General features: G+C 40.5%; 1 protein-coding gene across 3 annotated transcripts in view; it reads right to left on the bottom strand.

The window, feature by feature from the left end:
* cdh7a (cadherin 7a) overlaps nucleotides 1-20,833 on the bottom strand; it is a 104,719-nt gene that overhangs the window by 46,739 nt on the left and 37,147 nt on the right. For all 3 annotated transcript variants that reach the window (XM_069512941.1, XM_069512939.1, XM_069512940.1), the window contains one exon: nucleotides 2,045-2,339. In XM_069512941.1, the coding sequence (XP_069369042.1) occupies nucleotides 2,045-2,339 (295 nt within the window). The remainder of the gene's footprint in view (nucleotides 1-2,044; nucleotides 2,340-20,833) is intronic.

Here is a 20,833-nt window from a genome sequence, read left to right as displayed (position 1 = left end):
CACTTGTGATTAGACCACAGTTCCCAGCACGTCTTGAAGCGCCGTCGGAACCCCTTAGAGAAGCTGGAGGAAGTTAAGTATGTCTGTGCTGATCCGCTCACTCTGCTGCCACCGAGGAGTGCCAACATAATGGATGGATAGAAACGTATGTGTCGGTGTCAGACATTTTTCAGACACATTTTCAGCAGGCGGGTACCTGTAAGTAGCGGCGAGCATGAACTCTGAGCCCAATTTGTGGAAAGAATGCCCGTGGCCTTCGAGGCTGATTCAGACCCTAAGTTTGCTTGACTCAGTTTTCAAACATGCATCATTCATCAACACTTCTAAGCCTAGAGGACTGTGCTGGCATATGTGAGGTGATAAATATGTAAATTCAGATGCATCAGACTTCACATTACAATACACTGAGTCGTCTGGCTGACTAAAACCACCGGGAAAAAACATATTGAAAGCATTTTATGCTCAGCACCTCCCAGTTCATGTTGACCGAAATGTTGAGTTTTACATCAGTGTTTTCAAAGTCATGCTGATGGATTGGTCTGTGTGGCATGTTGGGGTCTACATATAGAAAAGTGCATCAACATGGAGGGCACTCCTTCTCACTGCAGCCGGTTACTAACACACCTGCTGAGTTGAAAGGCCTCAGGATGTTGTTGTCGCTCATTTGCATTTATGAAGCTCGAGCATGTCATGTTCAAAACCTTGGAGGAAATCTTGACCACGCAGGCTGTTAAAGGCTCTGATATGACGGCATGCTCCAGGAGTGCATTTAAAACAGACAGATAAAAGACACATCTGCTGTAATAAATGCTAACAAGGCCACAGAAAAAATAAGACCTGCTGGTTGGTGTCCATATCATATATAATATGTCAACGACTGGATGGACTGCTCTGCAACGATTCCTGAAATGCCACCACAAGGTTGATGCTTGTAAATATGAGGTAAATATCTGAGCAGTCATGTTCCACACAAGGTAAATTGTAAAAATGTATTTTTTTCGATACCTCTGCACTTCGTGTAGTTTTTTTTTTAACCTACAAACTAAACTTGCTACTTCATTCCTATGACTTTCTTTTCAGTAAAATACTCATTCATCAATCACAGTTTAAAGGATAAACAACCTTCTTTAGTCTTTCCAAAGCAGTTTCACAAAATTAATGAGTAACAGTAAAAACACTGGACAGAGTGCAGATAAAAAATGTCTTATTGCTAAATATAAATACACATAAGTGAGTCATTTCATTTATCGCTATGTATAAATTGTACGTTAATCAAATTGAAAACTGAACTCGACAAATGACTCTTTAATGTTTACAACCTGCTTCATGTTTTGAGACCAAAATAAATTCCTGATTTTCGACCCACAATGAAGCTAATGTATATTTCATCCTTATTTGCCCCTCATCTGCTTATTACTACGTTAAAGATGGTGAAGCATCTTACTGCTGATAACTCCAGAAGACTCGAGAGTTGCAACTTTAATAAAACGTATTTGATTTCTTTCATTCCATGTTTTAAAGCTTTTCACTCCCAATATTATTTTCTGAATGGCTTAGAATTTCTCAATGTGCTTCATTTGCTTTTCTTTGTCTCAAGTTCAAAGGGCATCTTGGCAGCTCAGTTGTTGTTTGTCATCATTGCTTTTAAAAAGTGAATCTTAGGTATTGAAAAGGTCGAAGGCCTCAAAGGGAGAGAGACGTCCGCAGCGTTATTTATCTGTGAGGCACAAAGATGTCAATCAACCTGAATAGTTTGGCTAAGAGATATCAAATTATGTACAAGGAGCTTCATGTGCACATACTGAGTCTTACAAAGCCAACGCCCTTGATTATGACCTAAAGACTGAATGAGATGAAGACAAATTGTGGAGGTGGAAAATGATCAAATGCAGATGTTGGAGCGAAGGTAGGTCAAAGAAAATGTAGTATTTTAGAAGTATGAAAGGAAGCTGAGAGGAGAGATAAAGTTCAAGGGAGGAGAGCATATAAAATAAAAGGAGGGAACGGTGATGAGATTATATTTGAGACGAATGTGGAAACTTACCTAAGGGTGACATCTCAGGTACTCCTGCCAAGTACGGTCCATCAAGAAACTTCGGCTCGTTGTCGTTGATGTCCTGGACTTTGACCACGAATTCAGACTTCGGTTCCACGGGTAAATTAGTGAGTCGATCTACAGCTTGAGCTTGGAGGGTGTAGTAGGCCTGCGCCTCACGATCCAGCCGCTTTGTGGCGTGGATGTCGCCCGTGTTTTCATCGATGGTGAAGATGGAGGCGGCACCCTCGCCAGATAACACGTACTTCACTTTGCTGTCTCCTTTGTCCACATCTGAGTGTAGCTGTTGGAAGAAAAGACAACATCAGCATAAAGGTGAAAATACATGAAAGTAAATCCTCTGTTAAAGGAAAAATATATTAATGGTAAAAAAAAAGACCATAGACTGTTTATAACCTGAACTGCAGCCAGCCACCAGGGGGCGATCAGGATGCTATGGCTTCACTTTTGCGGGGGCAGTCATGGTGGATATCTTACACTAATGTGAATATTTTCACCATTAAATTCAGCTGTGTTTTAGTATGTATCATTTCCCTCATCCTATTTAATACAATAAATAAATAACTCATTAAATGCTACTAAATTATGTAAATGCTGTATAAAATATTTAATATTTACAGCATATGCATAAAACAACACAAGCAAACACACACCATGTGTATTAGACAAACATCCGAGCCGGATCAAAAGATCAGAGCGTCTGCGCATGAATGACACGAATGAATTTTGTAACTGATTCCCATCATGATTTGCATTTGGCAACAAATAATGGAACGAAGTGAAATGCTGCCACTTACTGTAATGCCTCTGTGATTTGTTGACTAAGGCACTGGCCATTAAAAATGATCAAACTAACCATTTCCCCTCCTTTAAAAACATACAGTAATAACTAGCTTGTCTCACATTAAAAATAAATACAGGAGCCGTTAGAAAAATGTGTTTTGATCAATAAAACAATGATTAATGTTATTTCACATTTTCTGGCCAGAGATACATTATTATTAATGTCAAGGTAAAATGACTCCGCAGGAAACATTCATCATTTACATTTTGCCGACGTTTTACTGCAGAGCGTTGAAAGAGTGCATCATAAAGCTGCACGGGGAAACGTTTTAAGAATATATACTGTACGTCTGACCCAACAGGGACCCGGGACTTTATGTAGTTCTTTGCTTGAATGGTACTGATGTCAGGTGTTGTAGAGAAGAATCCAGTATTCAAACCAGTTCTTCCAAAGCTCTGAGTGAGTGCTCTGTTGAGTGACAGCTCGGCTCAGTGTTCCATGCTGCACTTCTTTTCATCCATTTTCTGCCCTTTGGTATGAAAGCAGTTGCAGGTGATTTGATAGACATGTAATGTTCTCTGTGCAATTTCTCAATGACACTCAGTTTTACATGACATCTGTATATTAAAGCTCAAATATGTTCAACTGTTCTCTCTGGTTGCTATTAGGAGCCAAGTGGAAAGAGGAGTTTATTCACTATCTGATGGCAGGAATGTATTCTGTAGGTTTCCGCAGGATCACGAGCACGAGTTGAGATCATGTACCAGGAGCAGTGCTGTCAGATCAGTCCTTTTTTTGATAACCAAATAAATCATCTCTCTCTAAAACTGGTGGGACATGAGTTCATATCGTCAAAGCAAATGTTTTTCAAATCAAAGAATGTGGGTTACCGCTGTGAATGTCAAGTTTTCGGCGAAAATATTAATAGACGTTCTTCCAGTGATCCATAGAAACGCATACAGGTCGACAAAGAAGTCAGACAAGATACATTTTTATCCGCGAGTCTCTGAAGTCACTACAACAACCCAGTGTTTATGACAGAGGTCTAATCTCAGAGGAACGAGTCACAAGTTTCAAGACGACTTTAAGACCCCTGTTCAAAGTACGACTGCAACGAAACAATCCTTGAACAACTCCAAAGCTTCTCAGAGAATTAAAACCACCACGACAAGGAACCAACCTTGACTGATGCTTTTTGAAGTCAAAGCTGTCTGATGGCCGTCGGTCTCTTCAATGCGTTGAACATGAGAGTGAATACAGAAACCGTCATACATCTTAAAGGAAGGTCGTTGTTGGTTATTTAAAAAGCGGACGGACGGACCATTTTCTAACTGTCAGCATTTAGCAGAGCACGTACTTCTATCTTTACCTCATCACCTCCAACACGACAAAAACACCTCAATTAAAGGCACCGCATGCAGAGAAAGCTTTTAGTGGATATTTCTTTCCTACGATTCTCAATATTTGGTGTGAAATAATTCAGCATAATGGAGCTGGAGCATCTTTACTTCAATAATAATCTCAATTTACCAAATGTTTTGAACCCTCTCAGCTCCAAACCAGTGATTTTAAGATCGTTCCACCTGCTTGTCTCTTTAGAGCCAGATGCTCCTCCTGCACTGCGACAAATGGTTTCCACAACAAATCAAACACCAAAGATCACAGTGCAAACATTGCAAAGTTAAAGGGATGATCCAGTGATTAAATGTCTAGAGTCAAGGATTTAGTGGAGAATATAATTCATAATTATGTTTTCATTAGTGAATAATCGTCTGAAACTGTTTGTTCATTATGTTAGAATCAGACTATTATTTACCGATCGGGAGCTTGTCCTCTTCAATGCAGTCTGCCATGTTTCACCATCATGTTTCTACAGTAGGCGAGGACGGACACAATAAATCTAAATCTAAAGAGGGCTACAACAATGATAACTCACTGAACTGACTGACTGCTGTTCACAAATATTTCACTAAGAAAGCAAAATGATTCCTCATCAACCTTTTATCATCCACATTTTGCCAAAGGTTTAATGCCGAAGCTTTAAAAAAGTGGCAAAAATGATTTTGCAGCGTATCACAGTTGGGATTTAGATTCTCAGAGCTGCACAGGGAAATTTTTCACATAGAAAATACTTTGGTCCCAAATGATGAGAGCTGCAGAGACAAATACAGCTTGCATCGGTTGAGATGGCTCCAATACTCCTTCAGCAACCTTTTGAAAACAGTGAGATAAACCTTTGTTCACTGAAAACATGCAAACTGGAGGGAAAACTCCACGTTCCAGGAGCCTGACAAAAACCACACTGGTCTAAAATGGTCTCTGTATCCTAAAAGAGCCCGAGGCTCTGTTGCTGAACTCTGAGTGACACCGGAGTGTGGCACTTTTGAATTGAGTCTGCACACAGGTCCTCCTCATGAACAGCATGTCATTTGGGTTCAGGAGTTCTTTGCTGTATTCCTGCCATTGCATGATCCACAATTTAGGTCAGCAGCTAACTACTGCTGATGAAAACTGTCACGGTAAAGGTCTGCCCCCTGCGTTTCAGAGTCAGCTGAATGTTTGCCAGAACCTCTTTGACGCTTGGTGATTTTGAACATCCTGACTCCGGCTGAGCTGGCGCTTACGAGGACAAAAAGTACAGTAAATGTGTGGCGCTGTGCAGAAATGCTTTGTAGCACGAGAATATTGACGGAATTCAAACTATTTTTCAATCATGATTAAGTTTTTCCTGCGCACATTGTTTACACTGCTTTTCAATTAAGTGCTGGCCCCTCTTTTGTTGGTTTGTTTTGCAGAGAAATAAAAAGCATTTCTTTTTTTAATAAAAGATTGTAGTCGGCCAGGATTTTTTTCGAATCTCGTCCTTCAATTTATCTGTAAATGTCAACATCTCATTACGGGATAAATAACAATGGTATTTCAGGTTCCCGGTCCACACTGCGGGGAGGGTGGAGGATGATTAGGTCAATATTTTATTGGTAGAACTGAAGGACGACATAGTGAACAGAGGATACAACAACAAAGGCCTTTTATTAATGGAATCTATCAGCCGGCTGATGGATGCCACCTTAGAACCACGATGATTGCACCACTTGTGTCCTGAAGCCTCAGCCTGCATATGCCACTCCTCTTATGGAGCTCGCCATGTTTATTCACCATCTCCTGCTGTCAGGAGCAGACTTGAGGTAAATTGTCAGCCGTGGAGAGAGTCAACATTTAATCACGAGGAAGCCATCCGTGGCAGTTTGTTTCCAGTAAATGCCACGGACAAGGAGGACAAAGCTGACGGGCCACAGAGCATGCAATGCGGGTCAAGGGCCATGCACACTATGTGGTCTTTTCAGTGAACTGTTTGGTTTGCTCCATTTCCCACTCTCCTGCAGAAGGACACACAACAGTGCGTAGAGTGGCTCCGGATATTCTATCTCTATATCTCATCAACACTGAGCGCTTAATAAAATATGCATAGCTTGGCAGGGATTAAAAATATACCCTGGTCAAATAGTTTTCTCTCTCATTAATCTAAGCTATTTTAAAACTGTCACTGCTCATTTTTCCAGGTGATTTCCCAGTTTCAAGTCTTATTACTTTTACTGAACACCACAGTTGCTTCCCTTGCAAATATGTAAATACTCAGTAGTTCTGTTCCCTGCTCCCTTCGAGGTGAGTGTGACGCAGCGTGCAGCACCTCGCCACACACCCCGCTCACAGGGACCCTAAAGGTGGGGTGGGATCTGAACACAAAACCTTGTGAAATCAGCGCTGACACTTATCGTCACTTTGTGTGCAGACAGTTCTCCGGAGAGCTGCCTGTTAGCTGTGTGCCGGCTTGTTTACCTTGTAGCAAGAGAGGCGAGTGAAAAGCATAAAAGAGCCCATAACAACCCACTGATGCATTCTTGTCCTGTCACCACGACTACTGCACAATGTGTTCAGGTACTTCTGGCTTTTGAATTTTCATTTTTTCACCATTGTGCTCGACATGAAAACTCGTGTTGGATGGTGTGAAATTCTATTTTGTTCCCATTTTACGCCCATTTGCCTCGGCTGTGTACAGCTCTGTAGAGAAGTAGAGAAACGCGGAGGCCTGAAATAAAACAACAAATACATTTCAATAACAAGGCTGAAACCCCCCAAACCATACATTTTACATTTCGTATGCGTGTCTCTTTCTCAAGGAGAGTCCAATTTCTTCTATTCAATGGACCGTGCACAATCCAAACTGGATACTAAAAGTAAATACCTACAGGCAACATTTTAGCAAACCTGGATGCTGGAGTACACTAACCCAGCCGCTGCTCGAGAGCCTTTAATCAACAATCGCCCTCAAGATGGTTTACAGAGCTGCAACGGCAGAGCTAGACAGGGTCAATACGAGCAAGGGTGTGCAGCACGAACGATTCAAGAATAAAATGCAAATTGTTTCATGCTGATAAATTGATGTTAACTTTGATGAACCTGTTCAACAAAAAACTAAACAAAGAAGCCTGCAAACAGAAGATTTCATTTTTTCGTGGTAGAAAGAAAACCACCCACAGAAGAACCTGACAAAGATCCCACTGTGGATCGTAACGCTGTTTAATTCAATTTGAAAAAGTGTTGGTGGCTCTTTGTTTTTGTTGAATTGCTTCGGACTGCCAGTTTTTCTTCTTACCTGTGATGAACCCGCTCATAATAGTAATCCTTCTTAAGGTGTAAATCAGGGACTACAGTGGATTTATGATATCCCACTGAAATCATAAAGCTGCCATTAAATGAAGGTTATTATGGGACGGTTAATGTGCGCCATATGTAAAGTCAGCAGGGAACTCAGACTCATTAAACAACATGTACGTGAAGCTCAAATAAAGGAGGAGGGCAGGAGGAGCAAAGACGGGTCATTCTGCGACAAAACAAAAAAAAGAGCTAAAAATGCAGACAGGGGCTTCGGTGCAGCTGTCACTGACATCAGCTGCCGGCATGCTCAGCTTTTCATCTATTCACTCGGCCATGTTCTGGTGAGTAGCCATGGTGCTGTGCTCTGAGAGGGGCTCAGTGGCTCAGCCTCTCCTCTTTCATTTCAAGCTGGGAGGTGGGGAATTAGCAATCACCATGGAGAGACCGGCCGCTAATACGCAGTGGTGTGCAGATGCATGGGATCTGTACACACAGTGTTTCATTCCTGTTCTCCATAAATGACGTTCAATTCTTACACGTTTGACATTTTTCTATATATTCTTACATTAACTCTTTGTGTCCTCTATTGTCTTGTCTCGTCTTTACGTTCTGCATTTGTATATTTTTTGGGAATAATGCCACAATAAATTGAATAATTGAGACGACGCATAATCAGGTATTAAGACGTACACTGATGAGTCAAATTATTATCTGCCGTTGGTTCAAAACTGCTCCGAGGCTCGGACTCTGCACGACCTCTGCGTGTGACCTGTGGTTTCTGGCACCCAAGAAATTAGCAGCAGATCCTTTAAGTCCTGTCAGTTACGAGGCGGAGCCGCTGCAAATCCCACCGATGCTCGATTGGAATTATTACCCGCAACAAAATTGATGTCCACATAAATGCCTGGACCCCCTGGAGGTCTCACTGCAGAACATCAAACTCCCCCCACCAGCTTTTTCTTCTCCCTCAGTGCTTCTTGGTGCCATCGTTTCCTCCAGGGAACCGGTGCACATGTCCCCTGTGGGTCCACGTGACGGCAGAGAAACAAAGGACTCAATAGACTATGTGACCTTATTCCATTGTTCAAGTTTTGCCTTTTTGGAAACGCTCTGACCTGCTCATGTCTGATGCAACATATTTTTCTAACCAGTGTGAGTATCATAAAGATGTTACCACTTCTTTTACTGACACTGCTTAAAGATCTGGTAGTTTACTGGTACTCTTATCACTCACTTGATGTTAATCTGAGTGAACATTCCTTTGTTTTCTCATTTCTATTGAATATAAACAACATTGATTCCAACGAATCATTTTTCTAACAGTTGTCATGCTAATGATTTTTTAATTTTCTACATCATGAAGCCATGTTTGTAGTTTATTCTGTGATGAAGAATGACAGATGAACTCGGAGCAGTTGAACACTGTGCTTGTCTCTGCCTGTGTGAGATGGACTTTCTCTAAATGTGTCGACAGACTGTTCGTGCGTTTCCGTCCTGAGATACAAAAGACTTGTTACACTTGTCAGCATCGACTCTCGTGAAGTGTCACCAAACTTTAGGACATTTAGTTTTCTCTGCCATTGTCACTACAGGCAGCATCTGAGAGAGTGTGTCTCTGTGTTTGTGTGAGCCGCTCGATGCTGCAGCGACAGAGCTGCACCCATCCCTCGCACACACTCTCAGAGAGAGAGAGACAGAGACAGAGAGAGCGAGAGAGAGAGAGATCTCTTTCCTCTATTGGGAAAACCAAAAATACATCATACATGAACGTCTTAATCAGAAACTGAGTAAGTGAGATAAAATAACTTCCTTTAGAATTTATAAGTAGGATATGTACTTTCTTAATTTCACCAGTACAGACTCTAGCGCTTCAGAGTTTATCAATACTATCATCTTTAATAATTTATCCCTGGATTTCAGCATCCATCCCTATGTCTTACTGTTCTACATTCCCAGCATTAATTATCTGTTAATTTGTGAACTCTACAATACCAATGCTAACTGCTCAAACAGCTGAGGCGTCAGCCGGCCGTAAGAAGTAAAAGCAGCAAAAAAAATCATGTGAAATGTTGGAATATTTGAATTCTTAGTTTTGAGCGCAGGCCCTGTGAAGAGTTGTCAGTTTAAGTGTCAGAAATGAAAGCTGCTGAAGTGAAGGTAAAGCGTTAGAAATAGTGAGCACAGTTCACAGCTACATTGGCAGTGACAGCAGTTGAGATATAAGCTCACGTTAAATCTATTTTAACCAGCAAAGGAGCAACACATTGTTTTTATTGAAAACCTGAAGACTGAGTTCTGTTTTGAAGCCAAAATTAGGTGATAAAAGTTTAGGTTTAATAGATTTAAGAGATGTGCGATGGCAGTTAGATGTTTTCGGGGGAGAAATAAGAAAATACAAGCGACAGGTTTCAGCAGATTTCACTGCTTCCTCTTTAAAGTTGCAGTTGTTCACACGAGAATCAATCAATGACTGTTTTTTTTATTTGAGATTTCTGACTGTCTTTTCTAAAATTCTACTATCAGGCAGCGGGAGCTCATATCAGCAACTGTTGAATCACAACAGCAAAGAGATAATGGCTCTTTTTCTTCATGCGGGGAAATGAAATTGTTTTTTATAGAAATAGGTTGAAATGCAAGAATATATATACAAGACAATCATGGAGATGCAGGGAATTCTATTTTTTCTGTCATGTTAGTCAAATAAATCATGAACTTATATGAATGCAGGTATAAGTTGCATGTATTCATGCACTGGCCTGAGTTCGTTCTGAGCCAGAAACACGGTGGCAGCCTGCAGTGCATAAGAGGCTCTGACAGGAAACCATGGGGCAGCCTGTGTGTTGTGCTGGTAAAAGTTACAGAGCCAAAGAAAAACAAGCTGCTCGAGTCCGGACCTCAGCTGAGTTTTTAGAGGAAGTAACTGACAGGGTTTTGATTAATGATTAATGCTTGTTGATACAGTGAAAGATGGCTGACATACAAAAAGGGCAAAAAGGAAAAAAGGTATCACTCTTCAATTTCTGGGGCTGAACAGCAGCATCCACACCAATGAGAATGCTTTAGTATTGTACCACAGAGTGTATATAGAGATGGACGACATGACAGCTCCCCGGAGTGAAGCCAAAATATCAACAGAATAGGTCATGAGCCCTGCCTCCTCCATGTTGGCAGACGGCAAACTAAAAAGTCAGAGTACACTTCAAATACACTTTTCTTAAAGATTTCACGTGGTTCTTATCACACTGATGTTTGCTTATTTGTAGAAAGTGGACACCAGTTGTCCATCTGTATTTAAAGTCTACGAGTATGAAGCACCTAACACAACAAAGTAAATGCTACACACACACACACACACACACACACTAAGAGCTTTTAAATGAAGTATAACGAGACCACGTCTGAAGTGGCCCTCGACACATGTTAATTACATACATGTAGGAGCGGCACCAGACCTTTCAGTCCATCACCCGCTGCCTTTTCTGCCACCATGTCGATCTGCAGCACACATCAGTGACGGTAATCAAGCTCCACATCAGGGAAAGCTTTGTGTGTCTCTCTCCGTCTCTTTGTTTTTGAGACATTTTGAGAAATGGGGACATTTTAGACAAGTCCTCACTTTTTCAAGGGGGCTGGTTCAGGGTACGGATTTGCTGTTAGGCTTTGGGTTACAGTTAGGTTTAAGCCTACATTGGTCCATTTGGTAGCGTCCCAACCCCCAGAAGATTGTTTTTGAATTGAGTTGAAGGAACGAAACACGTCTTTCTCTTCCTTGTTGCATTTCTTTCGAAGAGCAATTGCTCAGTTCCACTTCCAACACAATCCGCTCAGTAGAACTTGTAAACAGAGATGCCAGAGAAGTTGTAAATAAACGGAAGACACTCAACACCAGCATAGACACTCTACCTCCACTAGCATTCCGATGGTGTAATTGCAGCGCGACTCACACACACCTACGCATCACTATGAACGCTCGGCCCCGTGCGTAGGCTACGTGTGTAACTACGGCGAGGCGTGGACGCAGAAGCACAAATCAGCCTTTAGATATTCAGTTGTGATGTTTATCACAGCGATGTTTATGTTTATTTAGGGGCTGAATGCACTGTAGCAAGGAGAGACTTCACTATGATAGAAGTGTGTGTGTCTGGCGTCTCGCCGCCTTCATCACAGACACGACCATAAACAGACACGACCATAAACAGACAGGAATAGGCGTCACTTTAAAGTATAATATGGAGGGAATCAAAGAGCTGTTGTCACAAACACAGGATCCTCAGATCTGATTCTGTTGTTGTTGGACACTTGTTTTTTTCATGTGCAGCTGAGTAAAGCTTTGAACTGACAGACTATTGAAGGATGGCTCTAAATAAAATAGACAATGTTTTCATATAAGGTGATGTCGATACTAGACGTCATCTGTCATACTGGACATGTGCCTGCTGTTTTTTTTCTCATCTGCAGGTTAAAGTGAAGGAAAATACGACAAGGACATAAAACTAGAAAAACAATTCAATTAAATGTTATTACTCTCGTCTATTACCTGTTGTTTTTACTGCTTCCATTAAGCAGCTTCACATGTGGTTGTATCACTGTATTATCATAGTTCTTCAGCAGATGAAATGATTATTAAAAAAAATGTATCTGACTTCAAAGTGTGTGAACAGCCCTCGTCAATATCTCAAATGTTTGTTAAGTATTAATTTAAAAAATCTGAATAAGAAACACAGGTCTCATGTTGTGATCCCACATTATGTGTCACTAGGTTTCTATAGACCCAGCTGCCTCTTCTTTCTCAGTTACTACACCACACTTCAATTTTTCTAGAAAAATTCTGTTTTTCACATCAAATTTCTTCATCCTGGTCGAAATGAAGCAATTCATTGTGATGCTAATTGAAGTTTTTCATGATTTAAAATTCAATTTTTGGAGTCTAGGGATGAAACCTTCACATTAGGAATGTGACAGAGCCGGTTAACCCTGTTTTGTTTTGGCTCTCTTTAAAAAAAAAGTATGAAATCATGCTCGAACAGTCAAACAATGACCTGAGCAGAGCGCCACAGAGCCAAAGCAACTACTTCAAACTCCTCCACTTTGTTTTTCCATCCTTGATCTTACTGTAATGTGACAACCGTGTCAGGTGAAAACCATAACACTCCTTCCTCCGCTCACAGAAACAGCAGTTCACAGTCCACTCTGTGTGGTTGGCCATAAAAAGTTAAAACACTCGACAACTTTAGAAAGCTCCCCACTCTGCCAACAGAGATGAAAGATGCTTCCAAAGTGGCTGCTCTCCATCTCTTGCAGCCGCTCCCCATAGGCTGTCAAATAAAAAAGGCCCTGGCAGTTTGTTAAAACACCTTAAAACTGTTTTTTTTTGGATGCAAAAACTGCAGAGCCACTTTTTTTCTTTGCAGATAAAATTAAAACTACTGCAGTTATATGGATCATGTTATATTTTTCATGCATCCTCTGCAGATGCTTGCGTTCCCTGCTCTAGTCTTCCGTGCCATCTAAAAGGCGTCATCAGTTCTTTTGACTGATCATCACAGGGAGTTCCCAGACATTTAAACCCCTGCAGGTGGTTTGGGGTTATTGAGATCGCATGTGAGGTCGCATGGCACTCTTGAGAGTCGTCAGAGCCATGTTAATTAAACAGTGAAGTGGTGTGCAACTGTGTGGGAAGGGATTTCGGGACAGCGCTGCTATAATCACAGAACTCATCTGTGCAGGGATGACAGATCCATCCAATACATTTCTACTCATTCCAGCAAATGACTCTGTGAATCGCAATGTTGGTCATTCCACTAACTCCTCGGTCCAGATTGAAATATCATGAAAAGTTGTTCAGAGTATGAATCCACATTTTTTACCAGCACCACCTTGAGATTGTCATTTATGGTTTTACGTGAATTTTTTTTACAGATATTAACGATGCAAAAGATACAGTACAAGTACCATCAAGTTTAAAAAATAAAAATCCTTGACAAACCTTTCTTTCATTGATTTCATTTAGATATTTTCAATGCTTTCAGGGGAGAAGCGTAACTTCCTGCGTGTGTTTACTCTTGTTTTTACATGCACTCTCTGGAGCGAACAGGTTTCCACGGTGTCTGACACACATTATTCTGATTAAAAAGCTGTTCAGTGAAGAGTATTCATGGCTGGGAGCACTCGGAGGTGACCGCCTGATGACAGTGGCATCAATAATCTGTTCTCAGGCGCTAGTCCCCTACAATATGAGGATGAAGATGACCGACAAGGGCAATGAACAATACAAATATTGGAGATTTGGATCAGGAGAACGATAACCACCCTATAAATCTTCCCCATAAATCACACCATTTCTGGGACAGGGGACTGATATTATCTATTATCTGTTTATCACTTTTTAACAGACAAACTGTTTCTTGGGGGACGTCCTGGTCTACGTGGCCTTCAGGTGGAGGACTTTGGCCATGTTGTCAGCATGTCTGACCTGGGAACGTCATCGTTATCTATCTTCAGCCTGCTGACATTTACTGTCAGCTCTGAAAGATCTGCTCTCTAATGAAGTCGAAACATTTAAATTCAGCCACTCTGAACTTAATGAGGATCCAGTGACCAGTTCTAAAACATACTAAATATTATCAATGCATACAAATGGAGGAAAGATTATCATTGTAATTCTAACATTGCACTGTTTGGCTAAAGGTAAGAAAAAGATGTAATCTGGTGGTAGAACCGCAAAACAGAAGATTAAGAAAGTAATATAAGATGTCAGGAAAATAATTATCACACATTATCAATAATGACAATAATTGTTAAATATATCTTTTTATAAAAAGTGTTACGGTCCCTCTACAATAACCAAACTGGTGCCAGTTTCTTTTGCGTAATCTCAACACTAATCTTATAAAAATCAATTTCAATTATTGGCTCAATAATAGTTACCTGGATTTTACCTTATCACCATAACGACAGAATAAAATACATGAAATACTAATAATTTGTCTGATAAACTATTTTACAAAATCCTTCAGTTAAACTGTGTTTTTAATAGATTTTTTTCTCACTGTTTATTTTGTATGTAATACTGAAGAGGTTGGGTTTTTATTTGATGGCAAGCAATGTATTAATAACCACTACTTGTAGTATAATAATGAATATCCAACTAAAATCCCACATTCTACTGTAACAGCATCATCAGGTGAGGCAGATTATGAAGTGAGTGAGTTTTTGAAGAACTGAAGAGGAAATTAAAAAAACGCTTCTATTGTGATGTGGGATCTCAGGTTCCCATCAAAGGGAGGGGGAGGAGGAAAGCGCTCACTCTTAATTCTGAAGCAATGTTTTCATTTTAAATTCTGTGGAAAATTGAGGAGACAAGTTGTGTCAGGGAAGCTCGATCCACTGAGAGATTTCATCAGATGTGAGTGTTCGGCTTCCCCTCCCCCAAGCTGGTCTCTGCAACCACAGTGAAACAAAGTCCACATCAGCGACGGGACCAGGCGGAGGGAGGGAGGGAGGGAGGGAGGGAGGGAGGGGGGGGGGGTTGTTCGACGTTTGGATGAGCCGTGAAGTGAAAGGGCAGACCTCCTCAGCGGTGGGAATAAACACTGCAGTGGGAAATGCGCCATTTGTTTAATGTGCCATTTACAAAGTGGAACCCTTGTAATCCTACAGATACGGCAACCTCGCCGCGTATACCGGCCTGCTGAAATTTGATCAGGGCTAAAACTGTTTACCGATGTTTGGAGCTTGACATTTATTGAAAGTGGCCTTTAGTAAAAGTCATAGCTAAAGCGTGAAGAGGTTTCCTGATGAGCCTCTCAAGTTTGCTCATCTTCTGGGCCGGTAAGCCAGACGCTGGTGTGTTAATGGCACAATATATCAGTCACATCACCTGAGACACTGGCGCCCTCAGATATGCGAAAATCAGCAGTGCAGTAAATTTAGAGAAGGACCGTGGGTGAGATTTAGGGCTTGAGACGGAACCGAGACACTTTCAGGAAGTTGTCAATTAGAAGCGCTAATGGAAGATTAAAAAACATCTGTCGGTGATAACACGCCAGCACAATGTCCGTCAGCGCGTCACTCTTCAACAACTTTGTTAGAAATGAAAATGTGCGTAAAAACAAAGAGATGTGACCGTTTCGCTAAAATTAATGTGATGACTGATGATAGGTTCATGTCAAGTAGGAAATATCATGGTGGCACGTTTCTGATCTGTAAATCAGGCTAATTGTCAACTTCTAAATAATATAATCATGCATTCAATTCTTCCCCCATTTTTAATGCAAATATAAATGCATCTTTTCCATATAGTTTATTAGGTAAACTAATTTTCATCCATCCATCCATCCATCCATCCATGCATCTAAATGATTCCCATTATCAAACCTTTATTCCAAAAGGTTATTAAGACTCGATATTTTACGGTTTAACCATTAAATATCAAATGAATAATTATAAATGAAAAAATACAACAAATCAACAAATCCATTAAAAAACAAAACCACTGGCTATGAGAGAGAAACTTTGATCTCTCCATCATCTCGAGTTTCCCCTGACGAGGAAACCCTGAGCGGTGCCGACACCCTGAATCCTCCTGCAGCAGATGTGTTTCCTCTGTGTGTAAATACAGCATCAGGGGCCACTGTGCTCCAGCGACTGCTCACATGACACTTGGGAATCTCGCTGTCAAGAAGGAGTCAACTTTGATTTCGTCTGCCGCTTGTGGAAAAACCCATGTGTTGTTCCCGTCGCTGTGCCTTTGCCTTAAGTACAACAGACAGCAGCAGGGTGAGCATGACATCTCTGCTGTATGTGCCAGCGTCTGCTGAAGAGACCCCGAGGCAAAGAGATGAAGAGTCAGCAAAAGTTTGGGCAAAGCGGGGATGTCATGACTCCTCCTTGTGGTCCGCGGCTCTGAATCACACCAGAACAGCTTGACTGAGCAACATGTGCGTACAGGAAACAGGGGGATTCAAACGTCCCACCGCTAACTGAGAAGATACTATTTTACATCAACACACAGAATACAGAGAAATATATATTATATTCATATAATCCTGTTCAGTAAATCATCTTGAACTAAATTAAATCAAACAATATATATAATTACTACCTTTGAGATTTTCCTCTCACGCTCTTGATTAAACCCACAATAACGGCATGAGAGGCTGCTCACTTGTGTTAACATAAGAACAACCAGTTTCCAACGAGATGTTAGAACTCTGCTCCACAAAGCCACAGAGAACACCACTAACGGGACATGGTATCTGAACACTGGACACTGCCAGGATAAACCCTGCACTGCTTCTTTTGCTAAATCACTGCGTCTCTAATAATTTATATAACCTCCTCCGTCTGTTTGACAAATACAAATGAATTAGGGTAAAAGTGCGGAATGTTTGCACGTCACTGTCCAACACAGGGAGGTCATTTAATGTAGAGGTCAAACTAAAGCATACACTGGCACTGTGTCTATCATCCATTATCCACCATCCATTATTAATGTTCATTGCAAGTACTATTAATGACATCTTCCATTTAATCTCAGCTGCCCTTGTCCTCTTCCTCTTCAACGTGTAGGTGGAGACGCTGTAAATACAACACTTTAGTAAGAGCAAGACTCAGTGTGTATTTCATTCCAGCTAATTGATTTCATTTTTTTGTTCACATGAAGTTCTCTTGACATTTAATATTTATATTTCAGGTCTTGAAAAGAAAAATAAATCTGTAAATTTAATCTATCGTCAACTTTTATTTGAAGCCTCTCTCTCAGGGTAGTATTTCTGTACTAAATCCTGTCAGTATTAATATCCGCGGAGATGGTGGATAGTGATTTTCAGGCTCATGACAGATGTGATTAAATTAAGAAACTTTAACCTAATGTGCTAATTTCGGAGGCGAATTTCATTTAGTTTTTCAAGCACTAAAATCAGTGTCTCTCAGGAGGAGCAGTACATTTCATAAGAGCAGGTCAGTTTTACTACACATGTTTAAATGAATATTGTATTATACCTGTAGTATGCTATATGTGTAACGCATTTATATGAGGGAGGGTGGAAAAAGCAGATTTTGCAGCATTTGCACTTGGAGACCTAGACCATAACAGTGTTCCCATCAACATATGCAACATATTGTTTATTTGCATTTTGAAGCATCGCATTAGCAAAGGTCGACGGGAGCAGCAAAATAAACTGTAAAAAAAAGGTTGGCTCAACAATTATCTGGAAACTCGGCTAATTCCGTCTTTTTCCTTGAGATCACGCAACATCTTCTCTCCAGATTTTCCGGTCATCAAGTGTCTGAGAGAAGGACAGGAGAAAACTGGCTATCGATTCCATACAGTGGAACGAGCACACGACAATGAGATGTTCAAGTGCTGCAGTTGTATGATGCGAGTTTCTCGACTTGATTACGTTGACCTTCATGAAATATCTTATGAACGAAAGGAACTCTACCTGGTTCAAGCATTCAATTTACATTCCACTCTCTGTGGAGTGCCTGCACATGTCCACTGTCCTCTGCTAGTACTGAAGTATATGATAAGAGTTCTTAGCCTTGTGTCTCAAGTCTTCCTACATTGTTTGAGGAAAACAAATTTCAAAAAGCCCACCTGGATAAGAAAATGGACCTGAAGCCTAAGATAATTACATCTCTCTCTTTTTTACACTAGTAACTCAACTATTCTGCTATACAATCCAAAGGGATTATAAACAACTCAAATAAGCAGTACCACTTCAAACAATAAAATACCTTATTAAACCCCAACATGAGAGGGCCTTTGGGAAGGAAGACTTTTGATGTGTACACAATCCCTGCAGTAGTGAATATATTTAGTCTCGCACCGAGAAAAAGAGCAAATCACTCTCCTGACTCCATTCTTCATTCAGGAGCCAAATTCAATAACAACCTTAGATCATAGCCCAATCCATCTCTGAATCATCCCATAGTCTTTGCATAGCCTTAGCCCCTCGGCTTAATTTACCACTGTCAGCCTATGAACTCATCTCCTCCATAGAAAATGAATGGGCCGGGTTCCAAGAACAAGATATCTTCACAAAAACCCTCTCAAACTTCTCTGGAGCCACTAAAATTAACTGAATTTTCAGCTGTGTCAAGCGATATCTGCTGGCGGGGAAATAATGGTCTGAAATAGAGTGAGATTTGGCTCGAATGGATAGAAAATAATTTATCTTGCACCTTTGTTTTACACTGTACAATCACTAGCTTTAGGCTATAAATCCTTCTGAGGGAAGTTAAAGTTGCGTTTTTAGAAAGTTCAATGGAAGTTAGAAAACGAGATGAATCACATACATGTTTGTTATTTGTGTGCAAGCTACAGAGATGAAAATTTAAATGACATGCTTAAATTTTGAACTCAGAACATGTCCCTGAATTAAATTAAGACCAAGGACTGAGAAGGGATTGAGTATTCTGAGCTAAAGCTAAATATTTTCTGATCCAGCAAACATTCATGTTTCTCTGTCTCTGGTATGTTTTTTTGGAATTAGACTCCGATCCTAACTGGATCCAATTTAGAGAATTAGTCATGTGGCGTCAGTAATGAGATGGTTTAGTTTAGTGCACTGGGGAATCGATGTTTCTGAATAAAAATAATTCTGCTTTTACAGTTCGTCTGTACCTCAGATGTGGAAAGACGGCAGCAAAGGTCACATTCTGATTATTTACTAAATGATCTGACTGTTAAGCTCAGGTTTTAAATGAAATACCTTCCAACAAAATCATAGTACCTAGCGTCCGTGGATGGATTTTCATGATCCAAAGTCATTTGGTTTATTGATGTATACTTTAAGCAACGCTAGCAGCATGGCTCTAGGGATGGCAGTGTCGATCTGTCATATGGTGCAAACTGAAATATCTCAACGACTACTAATGGGACTGCAATGAATTTTTCTCACTTTCATTGTTCCCAGAGGATGAATCTTACTATTAATCCCCTGAATTTTCATCCAGTGGAGGGACTGCCGTGACATTTTGACGGATATTCGGAGGCTGAATCCTAAAAAATTAGGTGATTCAATGATTTTCCATCTAGCATAAACATACCTATTCTGTATGTCAAGAACAACTGGATGAACTGCCATGAAATGTTCACAGATATTCATGATGGTGATGGTTCTTCGAGCACCACCAGCGTTTTAAGATTTTCACTCGTCCAGTATATCTACATCGACTAAATGGCTTTACACAAACTTTGTACAGATATTTCTGGTTATCAAACTATGTCATATTGATCCCTGACTTTTTCTCTAGCTTCACCATGAGTTAATATTTGTGCTTTTGAGTTAACTGTCTCCACAACTATTGGATAGATTCCTATTAAATGTGGTTCAGACTTCTATGAAGCATGAACTAGGAAAACTTTGGTGATGACTTTGATGATACCTACAAAACCCAACAGGATTCCCGATGTCCTCAGCCTCACTTTGCTTTCAGCGCTAATTAGCAAATGTTAGCAAGCTACCAAGCTGAAATAAGGAGGAGAACTAGAAGTTGTTTGAAGCTACACTGTATGTTAAGAGAACGAAATGTTTACAGATCCAGGAACTCCAGATGAAGACATTTAAATCATTTCAGTGCTCACACACAGGATTTTACAACATCTGGCACCAATTTGGGAGCTACCTGTGTCACAGTAATAATGAGGTAAACAGTAGTAATACTTTGTGCACATGACAATATCAGGGATTTCACGTTGTGTTGCAGGAGCCCCCTCTAAAACCAGCTCCACACTGCACTTAAGCATGGACTTAAACCACATTTTCACCAGGCCCAGGAGATGGAAGGGTCACCTGACTCAACCTCCTCCTGCTCGGTTAATCCTGTAAGTACTCAACAAGTAGTGGAAGTAGCTAGAAAGTCTTCCTTTGTAAAAGGGGATTTATTGTTTCCCTTGATCTGGGACACACAGTGTGTTGGCAGCTCACCAGCCCCACCTCACTACCTTGCATATTAAGATTTTTTACAGTGATGGGGTAAAAATGCTTATTTACAAAAAGTGTTAACACAAAGAGCCATGGATTTGGATTGACTGTCTTGCTGCAAACACACATGTATTCATCAGGTATAAATTGAGTCTCACTCTTGTTTTTCCACAGAAACATTTGCAGGAGGGGAAAGGGGGGTATATTTACCAAAAAATCCAAATTTGCCAAGATGAAAAATCTATTTTCCAGCATGTGACTGATAGACATGGCTCATTATTAGGCAGGAATAAAAGCTTGAACCAAAAGCTGAAATTCCCATTCTCTGATGCAATTAGTGACTATGTTCAATACTGTAATGAATTCTACACAATATTTCAAACACATGAAACAAAGATAGAAATC

The sequence above is a fragment of the Paralichthys olivaceus genome, chromosome 17 (assembly GCF_024713975.1).
Source record: "Paralichthys olivaceus isolate ysfri-2021 chromosome 17, ASM2471397v2, whole genome shotgun sequence".
Lineage (NCBI taxonomy): Eukaryota > Metazoa > Chordata > Actinopteri > Pleuronectiformes > Paralichthyidae > Paralichthys > Paralichthys olivaceus.
The sequence above is the reverse complement of the archived record's forward strand: the minus strand, read 5'-3'. Positions and strand labels throughout refer to the sequence as shown.